Source organism: Hyperoodon ampullatus (assembly GCF_949752795.1).
Source record: "Hyperoodon ampullatus genome assembly, chromosome: 4".
NCBI lineage: Eukaryota > Metazoa > Chordata > Mammalia > Artiodactyla > Ziphiidae > Hyperoodon > Hyperoodon ampullatus.
In genome coordinates this window covers 84,988,388-85,010,347 of record NC_136917.1, presented here as the reverse complement: position 1 = coordinate 85,010,347, position 21,960 = coordinate 84,988,388, and the positions used below count along the sequence as shown (strand labels likewise).

The window sequence follows — 21,960 nt, the reverse complement described above, 5'->3', positions numbered from 1 at the left end:
GTCTCTTAGTGTCAGGAAGGTCTGATAATGAATGGAGAAGAAAAGTCTCTATTACTATCAATGTAGCATAGGATATTTTTTTAAATGAGGATAAAAGAAAGACAGTGACCTTACTGTCAGTGGGCCTACATGGGTCTAGTTCATACCAGATATTCTATTCAGGGAAAAGACTTCATGGAATATTTAGGAAAAGCTGTTACATGAAAGGCAATGCCGTTCGGGAAGGCAACATTTTACAAATCATTGTGGGGCCTGGATTTCTGGCACTTGGGTCAGAAAAGTCCTCAAGAGAACAGAAGAACATTGAAGGTTATTTCTACAATATTGTCATCTGATGCTGATAGCCCATGTGTCCTCTAATCCTAGCTCATGGCTATGGAGAACTTCAGCTTTGAGTTCCCACTATGACTGAAAAAAGAAGTAAAAGGATATTTAAAATAAAGAGAACTGCTCCAGCCTGACTATGGAAGAGGATAATGTTATGTGGATACTTATACTGATGGCAAATCCTAAGCATACTCTTTCCAGAGAATTGACTCTTCTTTCAGGCTAAGTGTTACCATAGGCACTATCAAAGAACTGATTCAGGGCTTCCCTGGTGGCGCAGTGGTTGAGAGTCCGCCTGCCAAAGCAGGGGACACAGGTTTGTGCCCTGGTCCGGGAAGATACCACATGCCGCGGAGCGGCTGGGCCCGTGAGTCATGGCCGCTGAGCCTGCGCGTCCGGAGCCTGTGCTCCACAACGGGAGAGGCCACAACAGTGAGAGGCCTGCGTACCACAAAAAAAAAAAAAAAAAGAACTGATTCATTTGCTGTTGTTTAATCAGGTAAAATCTTGTTCTGAGTTTTGGGAAAGGGATCCAACATCCATTTCCATGTTACACTTTCATAAAAGCAGCAACATTAATAATTCTCGGGACTGGCTCTGTGGCTATTGCAGCATTATTAAAGAAGATGATTAGAGGAGCAGCCAATCTAGATCTGGCCACGGGCAAAACTGTGACACAGATTAACTTAAATTCTGTATTACCTTGGAATCAGAGAGTAGTATTTGATACATTTTTAAAAAAAGGATTTACATGAAAAGAGTTGAAAAGAAACGGTTTGTTGCTAAAGAGGTTTCTCTATGCTGCCACATGTAAGTGACATTTCTCAAGGAAGCTGACTAAAACAAACATTTCCTATAGTCTCCAAACTCTAGATCAGAATTGCCATTACAAGATTTTAGTAAAATGTACATGCTTACTTGTAGAACAAATAGATGTGACATATTCAGCAAATCTCTTATTTCTACCCTGGTTAACAATATCTCAGGGCAACGTGTATTTTAGTGGTTCTGCTCAACCAGCAACAGACATGTTTGTGTACATTCTCCACCAGCAGAGGAAAAATTGGGGCAGCCAGAATGAACAACTCCCCAATGTAGAAAGTCTTAGATTGAGAATAAGGAGTACTGATATATGGTGCCTGCTCTTGTGTCACCTAATTTTACAGTTGTAGTCCTCAGTAGTTCACTCATCTGTGAAATAAGGGGGTGGACAAGCAATATCTTGAAACCTCCTTGGGTTTCTGACATGCTTCTGCCAATACAATGAAATGAACTATACGCATTTCTAAATTTGATTAGCAAGGTAAGTATAAATATACTGGTTATATATTAATGTGTAACAAATTACCCCCAAATTTAGTGGCCTAAAACAGCAATTAACATTTATTATATTAAACAGTTGAGACTCAGGAATTCAGGAGTGGCTTAAGAGAGTGATTCTGGCTTAGCGTCTTTCATGAAGTTGTAGTCAAGATGTCTGCATGGCTGCAGTCATCTGAAGGCTTTACTGGGCCTGGAGAATATGCTTTCAAGATGCTTTACTCACATGTCTAGCGAGGTAGTGCTGGTGGCTGGCAGCAGGCCCTCAGTTCCTTGTCATGTGAAACACTCCATAGGACTGCTTGAGTATCTTCCCGATATGGCTGTTGAGTTTCTGCAGAGCAAATGACCCAAGAAGGAGCAAGTCAAAAGCTTCAATGTTTTTTATGACCTAGCCCTGTTACAGGTCAACCCTATTCAGTGTGAGAGGGGACTACACAAGGGCGTGAATACCAGGAGGTAAGAGTCATTGAGGGCATCTTGGAGGCTGGTAATCACAATACCAGTAACAAAAAAGAAATGGGCTTTATTATATAAACTAATCAGAAAAGTCATATTTAACTCTTTTTTAAAAGTTAGAAATGACAACGTGACATAGCTATACTTTTAATTTACCTGAATATTCTGAAGTCCCAATGCATTGAATCAAATTGAAAATGATCATTTGTCAATGATCGACTACATCCACCACGTGGCTTGCAGGATCTTAGTTCCCCTACCAGGTATCGAACTCGGGCCCCCTGCAGTGGAAGCCTGGAGTCCTAACCACTGGACCGCCAGGGAATTCCCTACCTTTTCTTTTATTCTAACTTGGGACTACCATCCTTAGGGGCATCTCTAAGTAAAAAGAGCAGTAGCTAGGTCCTTCTCTCCCACTACACATTCAAACACTTTGCTGGCAGCTGACTAGCAAGAAACTCAGGGAGGCAACCGATGGGGAGAAATGTACTTTGACCAACTGCTAAAACTGGAAAACTCACAATCAGCCCATAACATGGTCCCTTTAAAAGATCACAGCAAAACCGCTAACATGCACGTCTACTGCTACCATATGACTAGATTTTCCATGACAGTTCTAATTTTTAAACTTTTGTCTCATTGTCCAGATGTAGGTCAAAGAACATAAATCTAATTGTCAGATAGGCCTACATTCAAATTGCTACACTACCATTAATTAAGTGACCCTGGACACGTCAGATAATCTCTGGGAACCTCAGGTTTCTTATCTAATGCGAACACACACCCATCGTGTGGCCCATCATGTGATCTTGAAAATCAGATTGCTGAGTGATTTCTCCCACCCTCCAGCTGCCCCTCAGTGATCTCTCCTTATCCTTTTCTAAACCTTGTGCTAGTCTGGATTTTGGCACTAAATAATCTTGGAACTGAACAAATCATTTAATCCCAAAGAGTCAATTTCCTCATTTGTAAAACAACAATACAATTTTTGCCCTAAACACCTCACAGTCTTAATTTGAGGATTATATTAAGATAATGGGTGTCATCAAAGGCTTTGTGAACTGTAAAGTCCTGAACAGGAAACTTTTTCCATTTTCTCCCCAAACTGTCAATATAGACAGAAGTCTTTGTGATTATAAAAATAATATGTGCATTATACAAAATTTAGAAAACTCTTAATGTTTATCTAGTAATTTAAAACATTTGTACATATTTCCATGACTCACAGGTAAAAATTAATAATCCATTAATATTCCAATTTATATTTTACTTTAAACAAACTCAGTAAAAAGCAAACAAAAATATTTTATTATGGGAAATTTTGATTTTAAAAGGAAGCAGAAGGACAGTAGTATTATGAACTCTCACATACTCATTCCCCAGATTAAATAATTACCAATCTTATGTCATCTAAACCATGTACCTCATTCCCAATTATATTGAAAACAAATCCCCAGATACATAATTTCATCCATAAATACATATCTCCAAAAGATAAGGACCTTTAAAAACATAATCACAATACTACTATCACATATTTAAACAATAATGTCTTAATCATCAAATATCCACTCAGTGTTCAAATTTTCTTGACAGTCTCATCGTTTCACACGTTTTCAAAATCACACGTTTAACCTGACTCCATCTGAGTTAAGACTTCGGTTTCCCCTTCACCCTCCTGGCCCTCGTGCTTACTTCCTCAGTCTTTCCCCGCCCCTAAGGTACCGCTGAAAAGTGACTCGAGTGTCTTCCAGGCCGGGGAGAGCTGGGAGTACCATTAAACGGCTGAAGACTGTGGACGGCGGAACTGAAGTCGCGCCTCCCCTTCGAGCTACGCAGGGAGCTCTTTTTTAAATGCACTGAGGACAGTCTCCGCTCACGCGATTGGCAGCGGGGACCGGAAGCGTTTGGGAACCCGGCAAACTATTGTGCCACGAGAAGCGCAGACGGGCCTGGTTGCGCGGTCACCGGGACTGGAGCCCAGAGGAAACCGTACCGCGGCAGCAATGGAGCGGGGCGCAGGAGACCGCACTGCCAGCGCCCTTTTCGCGGGGTTCCGGGCTTTGGGGCTTTTCAGCAACGACATTCCACACGTGGTGCGGTTCAGTGCGCTGAAGCGCCGATTCTGTGTGACGACGTGCGTGGGCAAAAGCTTCCACACCTATGACGTGAGTGACTTCTTTCGCCCGCTTCCCAGGACTCACCCTCCCCGGTCCCCAACTCTGTGGCAATCCCGCTCTCCTCCGTCACCTCCCAAGGGCTTTCGCCACCGCATTACATCCACGTGTTGATTTAGCCCTTAAAGTCTGCTTGGGAAGAGTTTCGGAGGCAGTCTGTCTAGGGGGAGGTACTAGAGAACATTTCAGTTCAATAGCAATGTATTTGCTCTGTAAATATTTGTTGAAGTTCTCTTGAAGATGTAAATGTGATTTTAAAAAGTCCCTGGCGCCACCACCTTCTTAATTAGAAAGACTTGCAAGCTATTGTATTGTGCAGTTCGCGACAAGAGCTGGGTAAGAAATGCAGGCTTAAAAACATTGGGATAACTGGAGGGGGTGCGATTAATTATGATGTAGGGGACAGTCCACATTTGATAGCAAGCTAATTTCTCTAAACTTCCCTGAGTAACTTTCTCAAAGTCACATAGCTGGATCAGTAACCATAAATTGGGGTCCACAAACTGCAGCCTGCAAGCCAGTTCTGCCAACAGTTTATTTTTGTATGACCCATGACGTTTTTATTTATTTATTTTTCTGTGTATGTTTGTGTTTATTCTAATATAGCATAATCTCCAAGTAAAATTTGCATAGTAGGATGCAGTATAATCAAATTTTGACGTGGGATGGAGACATCCATCTACTCTTCATTAAGAAACATAGATTATTTAATTTATCTTCAAGGACTCTTTCAGTCTTACACATCTCTAGGGTATGAATTTCTCCTTATACTCCTCTGAGCTCTGTGCTTCTGAGATGAATGGTTTTGACGTTTTTAAATGATTGGGAAATAATCCAAAGGAGAATAATATTTCATGGCATATGAAAATTTTGAAAATTATAGTCTATATCCATAAGTCAAATTTATTGGAATACAGCCATGCACGTTTGTTTTTGTGTCATATATGGCTGCTTTCGTGGTACATTATCAGTTGAGTAATTGCAACAAAAACCACACAGCATGCAAAGCATTAAAATATTTACTACATGACCCATATAGAAAACTATGTGTGACACCTACCCTTCCATCACTGATGAAATAGTATAAAATATAAGCTTTCCTAATAATGAAAATTAGGGTCAGTTAAGTGTCTTTTTAAGGAAGGACAGAATAGCAAATTTATGTATGAGGTTAGATCTTAATCTTCAAATGTTAGATTATTATAGTTTTTGTTAGTAAAAATTTAATCATTTCTCTTTTTTTTTTAAGACAGGTTCAGAAACTTAGTCTGGTTGCAGTAAGTAAGTATAGACTTTATCCTGAATTTGTGAATGTTTAATATCTTAAATTTTTTTATAATTTTGACATAATTTAAGACTTGCAGAACAAGGACTCCAGCGTGTATTTATAGTAAACTTACATAACAACAACAAAAAGTCCAGGACAGGATCGTGTGTTGCCTTCAGTTGTCATGTCTCTTTGGTCTTCTTTAATCTAGACTAATTCATCAGACTTTCTTTGTGTTTTACAACATTCATTTTTTGAAGAGTATAGGCTAGTTCTTTTTTAGAATATTCTTCAATTTGACTTTTTGTAATGCTTCCTGATGATTAAATTCAGGTTATGCAGTATGGCAATAATAACAAATGATGCTGAATTCTCAATGAACCATATCAGGAGGCACATGCTATTGGTTAGTCTTATTCCTGGCAGTGAAAACTTTGATCATTTGGTTAAGGTGACATTTATCAGGCAGCTCCATTTTAAAGTTTTATCTTTTGTAACTAATAAATGTAATAAGTGGTAAGATACATTGAGACCTTGTAAGTGTCCTTTTACTCTACAAAGTTTCAGCTACTGCTAGTTTTATCATTTAGTGATGATTCTTGCCTGAATCAGTTATTAGTAGGATGATTATCAGAGTGATTTTCTGATTCTATCATTCTATTGTAAGAAAGAGTTTTCACTTTTTCCACATTTTGATGTTTTTTTCCCAATGGAAGGAATTTTTTTTTTTTTGAAAACTCTAATAGAATAAAGAGCTTGCCAGGGCTGAGAGATTCTAGTTTCACCATCAAATATGAGCTTTGTAAGAGAAACAGAGCTATAAGGAATCCAGTGTACATGTCTGATAAACTTACATTTTTAAAATTATAGAAGGCAGTAGAAGGGCACTAAAACCTAAGTCAAATACTAAAGCGAATGGTAAACGAATAAAAATAGTATTTTGGAAATGAAATCCCAAAGCAGAATATCAGCATGAAAGATACTTAAAATGATTCTCTATATTTTAAGCCTCCCACCCCAAAATAGGAAATAAAAAGAAAAGGCCAGTGTGACCATGGTAGTGAGAGAGGAATCAAGAAATCCTATCATAAGAAATGGCTGGAGGTGATAGGCATATTTATCTTGGAGAAGACTGAGTGGAAACCGTATTATTCACTTGAAAGTTCAGCATGTAGAATATCATATGGAGTTTTCTTTAGGTTACTCTAAAGGGTAGAGTTAGAGTTCTAGGTTTTGATTTACTTTTAAAATTTTCCTGCAGTTATTAGGAACTTGATGTTCCTGAAGGCATTCACATGAAGGCTAGGTGACCATCTGCCAGAGGTTTGTGTATTTAGTGAGGATTTTTTTTTTCCAAATAACCTCAAAAGCTTCTTCTCATTTCTTTAGGATTATGTTTTTATGTCTGCAAATACCAGACATTAATTCTCTAGGTAAGGTCAAGGTGATGTCATATTTTTAGTGTGATAGTTACTATTAGATGTCTAAAATAACATTGAAGTCTAAATTTTATACTCTGATTCTCATACATACATATTTTTAAAATTATAGTCAGGAAAAATGTTATACATATACTTGAGGTTTCTATTTGTTCCAAGATCTTAAAAATCCTTACTTCTTATATTTCCTTTTTCCTAGGTAACTCCCTTCCACAGGATATCTGCTGTATGGCAGCTGATGGGAGGCTAGTCTTTGCTGCTTATGGGAATGTTTTCTCTGCATTTGCCCGTAATAAAGAGGTTTGTATCACTGAACTATTTTAATTTGTTTATCTTTTGCAGTCAGTAGTTGATTGTCATGGTAGTTGAGGGAACTTTAATGTTGTTATTCTTCATCTGGGACACTCTGGACATTTTTTTTTTTTAATGTATATTCACTTTTCTGGAGGAAGAGAAAGTTGATTTCATCAAATTCTCAAAATTAGTTAAAACTGGTGCTTTAGTTCAGTTTTCTTTGCCAAGAATCAATGTTAGAATTATTTGCGCAGCTCGTACAACATTTTTGTGTCCAGCCAGGTCCTGTCTCTGGAGTTTTCTACTTTATTTATTTGGTTGGGGTAGGATTTAGTTAAGAGTAGTTTGAAAATGTTTTCCTAAGAGATTCGTATTTGCACTACTGCTTTATGTGGATTGACTTTTTCATTATGAACAACACAGCCCATGACTCATTTTCTAAGAACCAGGTGCTTGTTGCCTATATAGAGAAAGCTAGATTCTCTGTTTTCTCTACTAAGGAAGGATCTTTTCTTGTCTTAATCTACTCATTCATTTCTAAGTTTGTCCTGGAACAACTGACTTGAGAGGCGAACCGGCTCTAGTGGTCCAGAATGAAAAGGGAAAGTGGCCATGGGGATGCCTAGATAGCCAAGTGATAGAATCACTGTGCTTTTCAAAGTTTAACTTGGACTGATGATGTTTGTTCCCAGCGTTTTCCATCATCACTACCTACGGCAGAGGAAGGCAACTTACCTGTAAAGTTCTTTAATGGGAGTTTTTTTGATTTTTAGAGTCAGGAAAAATGTCCTTTTTTTTTTTTTTTTTTTTTTTTTTTGCAAAATATTGCAGTTTGTAGTTTTCCCTGGGAGATAAACATAGAAAGTAGGGGTAGAAAAGTATCAGAGACTGTCAACTGTAGGAAACGGTTACCATCCCTGGGGCCAAAGGGACAAGGAGAAGAAGTAGTGTTTCTGGAGCCTGGTGGGAACTGAAACCATGGGGGAAGGGACTGTAGTTATTGAGGATGCAGCTGCTGCTGTAAGGGTAAGGGTGTCTATGTCAAGACAGAAAGCTATATGGAAGGAGTATCCTATATCTCTCTCCCTTGTCTCATGTGGAAGCCAGCTGGTGATGGCTGTAGAGGTCAGCCTTCTAGAGCATACCACTTTTCTAGGATACATGGAGTTGCGCTGATTGGATGGGGTGAGGGACCCAGCTGTGTGCATGCTTCCTAAGCTTGGTTGAGAAGCTGAGCCTCAGAGATCTCATTTCTGTGTTCCTAGTTCATGTTTCCTTATTGGACTGGCTGGGGGAGCAGGTAAAAATGCCTGATTCCTTACTATTTGTTAATCTAACCTTGGGTAATCAAAAGTTGGACCACATTTCTTAACATGAGCATCTTTAGGATTAGCCTGTTTTTTGGTTAATATGAATAATAATACATGATGAATGAATAATAATATGAAATTCTTTTGAACTTTGACATTGTAGGTAGTACATACCTTTAAGGGTCATAAGGCAGAAATCCATCTTTTGCAACCCTTTGGGGATCACATTATTTCTGTTGATACTGACAGTATTCTTATTATTTGGCACATATATTCAGAAGGTAAGAACCAATTTATTGCTTTATCTTGGGATAGTATGTGTGTAGCTAAAATTAAGTATCTATGTAAGCATAACTTCTATACCAGAGGAGTAAAGCAGTAAAAAAAAATTTTAAGAATCTTTAACACGTGTAAGGAAAAAGGTTCTAAGTAAAAAATGGGTAAGTATCAATAATTTTAGTCAGCTAGTTGAGCTGTTTGTAACCTGCTTAATGTGTTTTTCTGAACTAATACTAGTTCAGTATTAGTATAGCAGTTCTCCAAGTTTAATGACATGTTATATTATTTTCTCTGTGGGGTGAATTTTAGTGTATGTTCACATCTGAGTAATACTTGGTTTGTATTTTCAGCTTTCAGTAAGTGAAATTATAATAGTAAACTTGAAGATCCAGTAATCTGAAGAAAAATATACATCCTTTTTCTAAGAATATGAGTCAGTGTCCTTTAACTGTGATATTCTTAAACAGTGTCACAGCTATGTTTATAGGACCATGTTATGTTCAAAGGTTAGGAACTTATCACCAGAATATCCCCAGCTTTCTTCATGTAAAAGACTGTGGGGTCTGTCATGAATTAAAGCTTTTAAGTTTTTTAATCTGTTACATTTTTAGCTTTTGTTACCTCTTGATTAACTCATTTTTTGATGTAATGTGTTTATTTTTAGTAAAAATCCTAGAGAGATTGCCCTCCTGGGAGTCATTCCATGTTCTTGTTCAGATTAGTCACTCTTTGTTTTGTCTTTGCTCAGATGGAGGGAACAGAATTCCAAAAGTAGAACCTGTGCAGATGGATGTTAAAAGGCCTTTTATAAAATTAGAGAACCTGATTCTTAGAGTTCAGTAGGCTATCTTTCTGTTGATCCTTATGTCCAGCTTTTTGTTGCTGTTGCTGCAGCACAGTGTCTTCAGGGAGTTGTTTGTAGTGATCTTAAGTAAACCTGTTAGTTACGAACAGAGCCAAGAATCTTTTAAAATAGTATTTAAGTAAAATTTGTGTAATTTTCACCTGTTAGTCTATTCTCCTTAAACTGGGGTACACATACCCCTGGGAGTGTGTAGCAGCCAGATAGTATGTGAAACTGAAGATTAAAAGAAATGTACCTTCTCTGATATTCAAATTTATTAGGAAATTTAATGAAAAATTTTCATTGTGGATGAACTGTGAAGTAGAAAAGAAAGTTCACACATAGGAATTTTAAACATATGTGGCATTTCAAAAAATGTTTTGATCTTGCAGCGAGAGGCAGCTGGCTGTGCCATTTTCTACTCTTCAGGACTATAAGTTCTTCTCCTCTGCTAGAGGTTCTCCTGTGGAAATGTGAGAAGCACTGCTCCTTTCACTGAAGTTTGCCTCTGACTTTTTACATGTTTGAGGAGCCAGTCAAGCTCTCTAGATATTTGGTCCTTCACTCCCTAGAATAGCTCAGCTCAGTGCATGCACTTCACTTGGAACATTTGCTGCCTCTTGATCAAATTATAAAAATACTAAGTCTGATCCCTAGCGTCATTTTTTTTTGAACCCTTGTTTTCATTCCTGTAAACCAATTTGTCAGTGAGTGAAATTTTAAATAGTATTGATATTAGAACTTTTAGAAAATTCTTGACAGTCAGAGTTAAATTTGCAAGTTGACCCTCATCACATTTGTTTAATTTCTCAGGGAATGTTTATAGGTTAGCATATGTCTTTGATTTATATTAGTACATAAATCATTGATATGGTGGATTTTAAGTGCTAAATATATGGGTATATGAAAAATATTTTAAACTATTTTATTAAAAAATTACATATTGTTTATAACTTTTACTTTCGTAGAAGAATACCTGCAGTTGTCTTTTGATAAATCAGTATTTAAAATTTCTGCAATTTTGCATCCAAGTACCTACTTGAATAAAATACTTCTTGGCAGTGAACAAGGAAGCCTCCAGTTGTGGAATGTAAAATCCAAGTAAGCACAATATTTAGAACATAAGTGATTCCTACCTAATCCTCATCACTACTCCCTGATGCATACTTAAGTCTTTCAGTTCTCCTTGCCTTTATATGTTTATTTGGAGGGCTTTCAGTAAATATACCTGTTTTTGGAGTTATTACTCACGGCATCACATATGCGAAAGTCGGATATGGTCTTGGAACATGGTAGGCAGCTGCATAAATCCTCGTTGAAAAGTATATACTAACGGCCTTAGTCACTAAAGAATTCGTACACAGGATCAGAAGATAATTATGAGATTGTCACTGGGCAGCTTTTAGTTCTCAGTAAACTAAGAAAGGTAAGATGGCAAAGCAAATCAGTGTTAATTTAGTGCTAGCATTTAGGAATGGTTTTCAGGGTAAAAGTACATTGATCATCAACCACAGACATGACGGATATCTACTTAATATTATTGGTGTAGCTTGGGGGCTAGATAAATGATTTTGGATACCTCTGCCTGTTATTTGAACGTTTATCCAGAGAAAAAAGTGGCAGCTCACTTTTCTTTCTGTAGGATTAAAAGGGCAAACAAAAATATTTGACCATCCAAATTGTTCTTTCCAAAGCCCTTATAAATTCGAAAAGGGAAATAAGATTTTCAGAGGTTTAATGTTTATCCTAGTTCTAATTCAGTGTTTCTGTTCAATTTAATAAATATCATTGACTACCTACTCTGCACTAGGCTGAGGGATAATGACTGAAATATTCTGTGCCATAAGGTTATCTCTTTAGTGTCTTTATCTCTTCAGTGTCTTTATGTGATGTTTACACTCTTTATTGTACATTAAGTATCCCTTGGATAATCATTGAGTGATCTAATCTGTGCCCCTTAAAAAATTTAACATATGCTTAAGTACTTTGTCATTATAAGAGTTTTGTATATCTCTGCTCTATGGATTCTTTATCATTTATGGCTTGATTCTGAAATTTAGAGCAGTGTCACTATTGTCGTATAACAGTCATGTAACATACAAGGAGTATTGTAATCATAATATATTCCCTTTTGTGATATGTTTCTAGGAACACGTTGCAGTGAAAAATGAGATCTGCCAATATCCTAAGATTTTATTTTAAATTGTATCTGTCATATAACATGGTTACTCATGTATTTTTTTTCTTTCTATTTAATTTCTTAAAGATGTTGCATAGTAGAAATAGTTCTTAGCAGCTTAGGATCTGGAGTTGGTCTCTCTGGGCTCTGTCAATTTTAGCCATGTGATCTTCGCTTGATTTTTTTCACATAATTAAGTTTCTTAGTTTCTTTATCTGGAAAATGGTGATATCTACCTCATGGAATTGTTTTAATATATATACTTAGAATAGTGTGGGGCAGAGTAAGAACTTAATAAATATCACCTGTTATTATTTCATTTTTTAATATGTAGTTGATTTTGTTTTTCTCCCCCCACCCCAAAAATAGCTTTCAACTATTTTTCTTGTTGTAGTAAACTTCTATATACATTTGCGGGATGGAAAGTTGGAGTGACAGCGCTTCAGCAGGTTAGTATTTTTCTGTTAAGTGAAAGAAGAAATGAAGCTCATAGTAGTAGCATCTTTCATGTTCAGGGGCCAACCATATTTTTGGACCTAAAGACAAAATAATATATAGACTAGTATATCTTTACAAATATTACCGTAAAAAATAGTGTTTTGGAAATGTAATTGAAAATAGCGCCTTTGTCTATAAACGTTTGTGGAAACTTTTTTGCCTGGAATTAGGCTCTAAATCTGTGGTTGCTATGGAACCATGTTTACCAATCATTTTGTAAGCATGTAGTCCAGTGCCTTGTAAAGAGCGGAGATGAGTTTTTCAGTGAAGCAAGGGAGATTTTAGGTCATTCGGAGAAACAGGATGTTGAGATTTGTAGCTTGAGATAATTGGGGCCCAAATCTTGATAATTCATTAAATGCTTGACTCTTTCAGAAATAACTGCTTTTTGTTTTTATGAGTCTATAGGTCATGTATGAATGAATGGACTGTATGTCTGCAGAGAATCTTATATCTATTTTGGACACATATACAGCCATGTACCCTTGTCTTTTAAATATCAGTTGCTTATACCTGCCCAGTTTATATACATTCCTTTATTCTCTCACACTACCGTCAGCCTTACTCTGCCCTTACCTACCCAGATGACCCCAAAGGTATGAGATGATTAGGTCCTTAGGTCCTTTGAGGGCAAGACATCATACTTGTTTTAGTATACCCAGCTTCTACACAGGGTCTCATGCGTAGTAGTTACTTGATGGCAAATTAATAACATGTTTAGCCTGATTCCATTTTGTAATGGTATTGGACATTGATCTTGTGTGCTAAAATAAAGAAATTTATGGAGTCTGTATGTAAGACCATTTATAAAATGAAGATTATAATCATAGACTATTAGATTAGATATTCCATTATTTCTTTGATAACATAAGTAATGATGTACTCATCAGTATTATTAAAGCTATTAATTTGATAATACATAAGTAATGATGTAATCATCAGTATTATTAGAGCTATTAATTTAATTTGATTAAGAAAATAAAAAGTTGAGTAATTTAATTTTCAGGCACCAGCTGTGGATGTTGTCGCTGTTGGTCTTATGTCGGGTCAGATTATCATTCACAACATTAAGTTTGATGAAACATTAATGAAGTTTCGTCAAGACTGGGGACCTGTTACTTCGATTTCATTTCGCACAGGTAACTTAACTTTTTTTTTTTTTTTGGCTGCGGTGGGTATTCGTTGCCTTGCAGGGGCTTTCTCTGGTTGCGGCGAATGGGGGCTACTCTTCGCGGAGGTGCAAGGGCTTCTCATTGGGGTGGCTTCTCTTATTGCGGAGCACAGGCTCTAGGCGCACGGGCTTAGTTGCTCTGCAGCATGTGGGATCTTCCCGGACCAGGGCTCAAACCCGTCTCCCCTGCATTGGCAGGTGGATTCTTAACCACTGTGCCACCAGGGAAGTCCTTAATTTGTTTATTGATGAAAATTAAGAACACTTGGAATGCAGTAGTTTGAAGCTCAAAGAAATTTTCTTAATATTTTCTTATAATTTAATCTAATAGAAATGAATGAAATACTGGAATATAAAGAGCCAAAGGAATATTGATAGATTATTGGTGTGTAGTCTTTTTTTTAACTTTATATTTATGGATTAAAAGGATGGAGAGAGAAATTCTTAAGTTTAATTGTTTTATGTTGCATGTTTTTCTTTATGTATTCTATTTTAACAACAGATGGTCATCCAGTAATGGCAGCTGGAAGCCCATGTGGCCATATTGGACTCTGGGATCTAGAAGACAAAAAGTTAATCAATCAAATGAGAAATGCACATTCTACAGCAATTGCCGGACTGACATTTCTCCATAGAGAACCACTTCTTGTCACAAATGGTGCTGACAATGCTCTCAGGGTACTATGATTCTTATTATCTTTCTTGGCTCATGTGTCCTACCCTTTGGGTTATTATAAGCCTGCTGTACTGTATCAGCCTGGAACCTAGCAGATGAAGGGAATATGGGATAAGATATTGATACAGATGAAATAGAACGCACAGCAGGTTACATGCTTTTAGCGAAGTGAAGAGAGTTACAGCTTAGCTTTTCCCCAGCCCCCATTCCAGGGTCAGTGGTCTGCATGCACTACCCAGTGCCACATTTGTATAGGAGATGATTTGACTGCTTGCAGATCACTTAAAACATTGTGGAAGAACCTTACTTTTTTATTTCTTGGCAGATATGGATATTTGATGGTCCCACAGGTGAAGGCCGGCTTTTGAGATTCAGAATGGGACATAGTGCTCCTCTTACCAAAATAAGATATTATGGACAAAACGGACAACAAATTCTTAGCGCAAGTGAGTTTCTGCTTTGTGCATTAATTTATTTCAGCAAGTAATGAGAGCAGAGTGTTTAATATTTATTAGGTATTTAATATTTATTTGGTATTTACACATTTTTAGATTCAAATGTCCCTTTGAGTGACTTGGAAATCTGGGTAAAATGAGGTGATTGTTTTTGAATACTTCAGGGAACACTGTAGCTGCTATTACTTTTATTTGGAGTGTCATTCTATTTACTAATCCTCAGAGACAGAAAGGGCAAATTCCAGAAATGTGGCCCTTGCCTATACAGATAATCTACTGGCAATTATTAGCACCTCATTTTATCCTTTGTTCTTACTAAATGGCATTCTGTGTGCAGTTGAATATGATAAATTAGGTAGTTGCAATCAGCTCACCTTTTAAAGTGCTACAAACTAACTTCAAGCTTTTTGTAGAATCTAATATTTTAAGAGCTGTGATTTAAATGGTCCATTGTTTCGATGAAGCTTGATTAGGCATTTTCTCTGTATATCAACAGGTCAGGATGGAACTCTTCAGTCATTTTCCACAATACATGAAAAATTTAACAAGAGCTTGGGACATGGTACGTCTTTTGCAAGATGGAAAAAAAGCTGTTGGTCACACGTACAAAATCATTTCAAGATTCTGTGAGATAATCAGAGGAGGTTTCATTGATAATTTCTTCAGATGAAATAAAAATCCTTTGTATGAAAGAGTAGTAGTAAGATACTTAAGATCGATGTTGCTATAGAAGTGACTGAGGTGCTACTGTAAGGTTATTGAAGAGTTAGATATCTTAGGTGGTAAGAAACATCTTAAGTGGTAAATACATACTGCTGCCACCGAAAAGGCATTGATGATCTAACTTGAGCCATCTGCAGACTATAACATTTTAAAGATGGAAGGAAGCTTAGAGAAAGCATCAAAGTAAGAAGCATCCCATCTTTTTGCAAAAAGGGCTCTTTTATTCTGTATCCCTTCCCATGGTTTCTGTTATTTGAAAGAGTTTGTTTATTAAACAAAAATGTTCAGTTTTATTTATAATTACTCTTCTTTGTAAGCTAATATCCTGGCTATTCATGCATGTATATACTTCCAGATGAATTTCAGGATCATTTTTAAATCAATATCCAAAATAATTCTTCTTAGAATCAAATTGGAGAGATTTGATATTTTTAAGAATCGTCACATCTAGGAATATGATATATCCTCATTCAAGTTGTCTTTAATGTTCCTCAGTGAAGTTTTTTTAGTTTTCCTCCTATTGGTCCTACATATTTAAGATTATTCAGTGGTATTTTATATATTTTAATATAATTTGCTAATATTTATTTTTTTGCTAATATTGTGACTGCAGTCTGTTCATTTATATTTCTGTCATTGTTAATACTACTGATAATAGTGCTAATAGCATCATCTTTATTTTGCACCTGACTTAAATGGGAATATCTTGAAGTTTATAGTTACATGACAATGAATAGCTTTTTTTATATAAACATTTTTCATTAAGAAGGATTCATAGCTCTATTCCCTTCTCCCCTAACCACAGGATTAATAAATAAAAAGAGAGTCAAACGTAAAGGACTTCAGAATGCCATGTCAGTGAGACTTCCACCCATCACAAAGTTTGCAGCTGGTAAGAAACTTCATACTGTGTTTCGAGTTCTGCTCTGTCATTTATTTCCTCCTATGTATTTCTTTATTTCCTCCATTTTAATAAATGTTTTTACAAATATTAATAAGCATTCAGAGGGTAACTCAAAATATATTTCTTTATTTCTCCCATTTTAATAAATGTTTCAGCAAATATTAATAAGAATCCAGGATGCATCCCAAGTGCATGCTAGTCTTGTGTGAAGACTGAAAATGAGTTATTTATAATTTGAACTTGTTATCTAATAATTTAGGCTTTGTTCTCTGTAAGCTATTAATAAACAATATTTGCTCTTTCATTTTGTAGCTCTTCTATTTATTCTATTGTATGCCTGGTATAAGAAAGTCACTAATGTAAAAAGGTGAGAACTGAGAACATAGAGCTCTGGCTAATTTAATAAAGATCTGAACACACTGAGGTCTTAGTATATTGTGTCATTTGAGCAGTGCATCATTTGAAGAAGTGATTTTAAGGAAAATGTAGATAGGTGATAAGATTGTTGCGCGAAAACTATCATAGAAATAATTGTATAGGCACCATTTCCATTTCAAGGTTATTTATAACAACCTGATGACTGATAATTTTTTTTTAACTTTAACCCCCCTCCTGTTTATTTTCTATCTTAGAGCCTGAGTGGTCTTTCTAAAAGATCTGAATCATGTCATTTATATGCTTAAAAATCTTTCATGGCTCCTTATCACCTTTTGGGTGCAACCTCCTCTCCTTCACATGGCTTTCAAGACCCTTGGTAATGTGACCTAGTGGCCTTGTCCTCCTCCCACCCCTCTTCTTTCAAGGAGCCATTTATTACTCTCCCCTGATCTCTTAGTAAACTCCCTGAGTGCTCTTACAAGACACCATCTTACTTTATTGTAATTTCTTCTAATCAGAACCTGTTGTTAGATTGGAAGCTCATTGCTCTCAGAAATTACCTGTTTACCATCCTGTCCCTAGTGCCTAATTACGACATAGAATATTAAATGCTTAATAAATAAGATTCGTGAATGAATGAGGGAATGAAAAGCAATTTGATTTATGATTTTAATTATGTTTTAGAGGAAGCTCGTGAAAGTGACTGGGATGGTATCATTGCTTGCCATCAAGGTAAGCTATCTTGCTCAACCTGGAACTATCAAAGATCTACAATAGGTGCTTACTTTCTCAAGCCAAAAGAGCTGAAGAAAGATGACATAACTGCAACAGTAAGTGAACTTGTTTTTAAGGGCATTTTCTCCTGTAAAACTGTCTTGTGGTTATCTTATTATACTCAAGTTTATTAATGATAATATTCATTGAAAGAACAAAGAACATAGTTTAACATTTTGAAATTTTTTCCTAATAGTGTTAAGTTTTCCAGCTTGGAGAGAATTATTTTAAGTTTAAGTTAAGTTTTGCTTAATTAGATGTTATATATTGGTTATTTTAATTTTCTGATTAATATAGGATTACTCAGGATACACTTTGAGGGGGATTTCAGCATTTATCAATACACTTTCATACCTGAATTATGTTGAGTATATATTCGATGAATGTGAATCTTAAGGTTTCTTCCTTCCTTTTCTTTCTTTCAGTGTAGGAGTAAGATTCAGCTAAATCTTTAATGAGTTAAAGATGTAGAAGTTATTTAAATCCTTCATTTCTTATATTTGTCTGATTGAGTACTGTCTAAGCCTTTTTTAAATATGGTTTTTAAATGCCACTGTTACCTTACAACTTCTTACTCCTCTATTAAAATTTTATTTTGTTTTCTTTTGATAATAATGTAAGTCTTCTATTGGGTTCAGGTTTTAAGGTATAAAGAAATGATGTCAAATTTGGTTTGCAGAATTTTTGCCTCTGCTTTTTCAAAAAAAGTTTTACTGATATATAATTCACATACCATAAAATTCACTCATTTAAAGTGTACAATTTAATGGGTTTTAGTGTATTCATAGAGTTGTGCAGTTATCACCAAAATCTAATCAGTCTAATTTTAGAGCATTCTCATCACCTCAGAAAGAAACCCTGCACCCATTAGCAATAAGCTCCATCCTCTCACTTTTCCCCTTCGCCATCTCCCCAACCTAGGCAACCACAACCTACTTTCTGTCTATAGATTTGCCTGTTCTGGGCATTTCACACAGATAGAATCATACAATATATGGTCTCTGTGACTGGCTTCTTTCAGTTAGCATTTTTAAGGTTAATGTTTTTAAGGTTCATCCATGTTGTAGCATGTATCAATACTTTATTCCTTTTATTGCTGAATAATATTTCATTTTCAACTTTTGAAATTTTGTTTAGCCATTGATAATTGATAGACATTTGTGTTGTTTCTAGTTTTTGACTATTATAAATAATGCTTCTGTGGACATCAGTGCACAAGTTTTTGTGTGGACATATGTTTTTGTTTCTCTATATTTACATCTAGGAGTGGAATTGTTAGGTCATAATGGAACTAATGTTTTTGAGGAACTGCCAACCTGTTTTCCAAAGTGGCTGCACAAGTTTATATTCCCACCAGCAATGTATAAGGATTCCAATTTCTGTATGTCCTAGCCAACACTTGTGCTTATCTGTTCTTTTGATTATTGCTGTCCTAGTGTGTATGAAGTAGTATATCACTGTGGTTTCTGATTTTCACTTCCCCAATGACTTAACAATGTTGAGCATCTTTTCATGTGCTTATTGGCCATTTCTACATCTTTGGAGAAATGTCTATTCAAATTCTTTGCCATTGTTTAATGGGGTTATTTATCTTTTTCCCCTTGAGTTGAAATAGCTCTTTATATATTCTGGATACAGGTCCCTTATCACATATGTCATTTGCAAATATTTTCTCCCATTCTGTGGGGTGTCATTTCCTTTTCATGTTGGTGTCATTTCAGCTTAAGGGGTTTTAATTTTGAAGTCCAACCTTTTTTTTTTTCCTTGTGGTTTTTTGAAAAATATTGCCTAACTCAAGGCCATGAAAAATTTACTCCTGTGATTTCATCTGAGAGTTTCATAATGTTAGCTCTTAAATTTAGATCTGTAATCCTTTTTGAGTTAATTTTTGTGTATGATGTCATGTAGGCATCCAAGTTCATTCTTTACATTTGGATATCTAGTTATGTCAGCATCATTTGCCCAAAACACTGTTCTTTCCCCATTGAATGGCCTGGGTACCCTTGCCAAAAATTGTTTGACATGAATGTGAGGGGTTTCTTCTGGATTCTCAGTTTTCTTTAATTGTTCTGTATGTCTTTTTTTACGCCAGTACCACACTGTCTTGATTATGGTACCTTTCTAGTAAGTTTTTTGAAATCAGGATGATTGAATCTTCCAAGTTCTTTTTTCAAGATTGCTTTGGCTATTCTGGTCTATTGCATTTCCATATGAATTTTAGCATCAGCTTGCCAATTTTTGCAAAGAAGGCAGTTAGGATTTTGATAGGGATCTTGTTGATTCCACACCTCAGTTTGAGGAGTGTTAACCATTGTAATATTACTCCTGGTCCATAAACATGGGATGTCTTTCCACTTAATTAGATTTTTAATTTCTGTTAGCAGTGTTTTGTAGTTGTCAGTATACAAGCCTCATACTTCTTTGGGTAATTTTTCCTAGAATTGTATTCTTTTCAATACTGTTATAAATAGAATTCTTTCCTTAATTTCATTTCAGATTGTTCATTGCTAATGTATGGAAATATAATTGATTTTTGCACATTGATCATGTGTCTTACAACCTTGCTGAACTTATCTATTAGCTCTATTAGTTAGATGCCTCTGCTTTTGAAAATGCATATTTAAAGTATAACCACATTTGATCCTATTTTGTACAAATTTTTTTTATCAGTATGTATGCTCTGTTCTCCATAGTACAAAAATCCACTCTTAAGCTTTTTTTTGTTTGTTTGTTTCTTTGTTTTTGCGATACGCGGGCCTCTCACTGTTGTGGCTTCTCCCGTTGCGGAGCACAGGCTCTGGACGCGCAGGCTCAGCGGCCATGGCTCACGGGCCCAGCCGCTCTGTGGCATGTGGGATCTTCCCCAACCGGGGCACGAACCCGTGTCCCCTGCATCGGCAGGCGGACTCTCAACCACTGCACCACCAGGGAAGCCCCTCACTCTTAAGCTTTTATCTCTAAGCCATAGAGAGTCTATCTTAAACTTCTTAAGTTTACCTGCAAAGTTTTGAGTAGCTATTGTAATAGTAGTGGTAATAATAATTACAGCTAACATTTTTTGTGTGCTTACTTTATTCTAGGCTCTCTGCTTAGCACATATCAATATTATTTTATATTATTTTCACAACAGTCCTATGATATGGAGTATTGTTAGCCTCTTTTTATAGGCAGTAAAACTGAGGCTGAGGCTTACTGTAATGAGTAATATGCCTGAGATCATTAAAACTAGTAAATGGAAGAGCTGGGATTTGAACCTAGGACCACTCCTTCTAGAACCTATGTTCTTAACTCATAGCCTGTAATGATCACTCATAAAACATTGTGTGTGTGTGTGTGTGTGTATACACACACACACACACACAATGATACTTAACTGGTGCTGGGTTGGAGTCAGCTATCTGGAACAAAGCCAGGAGCCCATAAGTAGTAAACCAGTAAGTATTTATCAGAGAACCCATGTACTAGAGTATAATTTGTCAATCAGAGGTAACCTTCTTAGCTTATTCATTTTTGCTTTGCTTGTGCTGTCTTCAACAATAGGTTAGAATGAATAAATAAGTAAAAGGAGACTTCCAGAAGCAGTCCCATTAACAACAATAAATCCTATTAAAATAAATGCAAGTTCCAGAAAGTACAGCAGTCCCCACTTATCCATGGTTTCATTTTCCATGGTTTCAGTTATCTGCAGTCAACTTTGATCTGAAAATATTAAATAGAAAATTCCAGAAGTACACAATTTATAAGTTTTAAATTGCATGCCATCTGAGTAGCACTGTCCCTCTCTGTCGTGAATCATCTTTTTATCTAACGTGTCCATGCTCTATACACTACCTGCCCATTAGTACAGGAAAAAACATAGTATATGTAGGGTTTGGTGCTATCTACTGTTTCAGGCAGTAGATAGGGGTCTTGGAACATATTCCCTGCAGATAAGGGGGACTACTGTATAGCAGGGCCATCAGGGACCATTACTTGTATGTTATAGCCTAGTATCTTTATTAGTTCCTGAGAGCATAAATATATAACATAGCATAAACATTTATGAGTTGTTCAGAATAGGTAAAATTATGTTAGTGTTCTATTTGAGAAGATAGAATGCTTTATAAGGTTAGTCCATAATTTCCTATCTAAAACTTTTTCTAAGTAATAAGCTACAATTGTCTAGAAAAATATAGATGTAAGTGGAGCATACTTCTGTGGATGCTTTGTAAAGATATCTTGACTCAGTGGTGTATCAATCTTATGCTGCTTTGCACAGTTAAATATCCTCTGTTGAATATTTTCCTTTAGGTCTTAGAAGTCATGTATTTCTTTAGGCATAAATTCAACAGTCTTTTGAATTAACTCTTGGGTGGGTGACATCTGACTGATGCAGTGGCAATGAAGGATTTCTCTGAGCATGACCCACCACATAGCCAGTCTCATGTTTTTAACAGAAAAAAAGACATCTTTTTAATATAATATTGCTACTTTAAGTATTAAAATA

General features: G+C 36.1%; 1 protein-coding gene across 1 annotated transcript in view; it reads left to right on the top strand.

Annotated features, from left to right (window-relative positions):
- Window positions 1–4,088: 4,088 nt before the first annotated feature.
- Window positions 4,089–21,960, top strand: part of WDR36 (WD repeat domain 36) — a 37,230-nt gene continuing 19,358 nt past the window's right edge. The window contains exons 1-12 of the mRNA XM_079702542.1: window positions 4,089–4,274; window positions 5,537–5,564; window positions 7,189–7,293; window positions 8,761–8,874; window positions 10,685–10,817; window positions 12,290–12,344; window positions 13,400–13,532; window positions 14,067–14,242; window positions 14,566–14,686; window positions 15,192–15,257; window positions 16,224–16,310; window positions 17,385–17,534. Coding sequence (XP_079558668.1) covers window positions 4,113–4,274; window positions 5,537–5,564; window positions 7,189–7,293; window positions 8,761–8,874; window positions 10,685–10,817; window positions 12,290–12,344; window positions 13,400–13,532; window positions 14,067–14,242; window positions 14,566–14,686; window positions 15,192–15,257; window positions 16,224–16,310; window positions 17,385–17,534 — 1,330 coding nt within the window. The 5' untranslated portion in view covers window positions 4,089–4,112. The remainder of the gene's footprint in view (window positions 4,275–5,536; window positions 5,565–7,188; window positions 7,294–8,760; window positions 8,875–10,684; window positions 10,818–12,289; window positions 12,345–13,399; window positions 13,533–14,066; window positions 14,243–14,565; window positions 14,687–15,191; window positions 15,258–16,223; window positions 16,311–17,384; window positions 17,535–21,960) is intronic.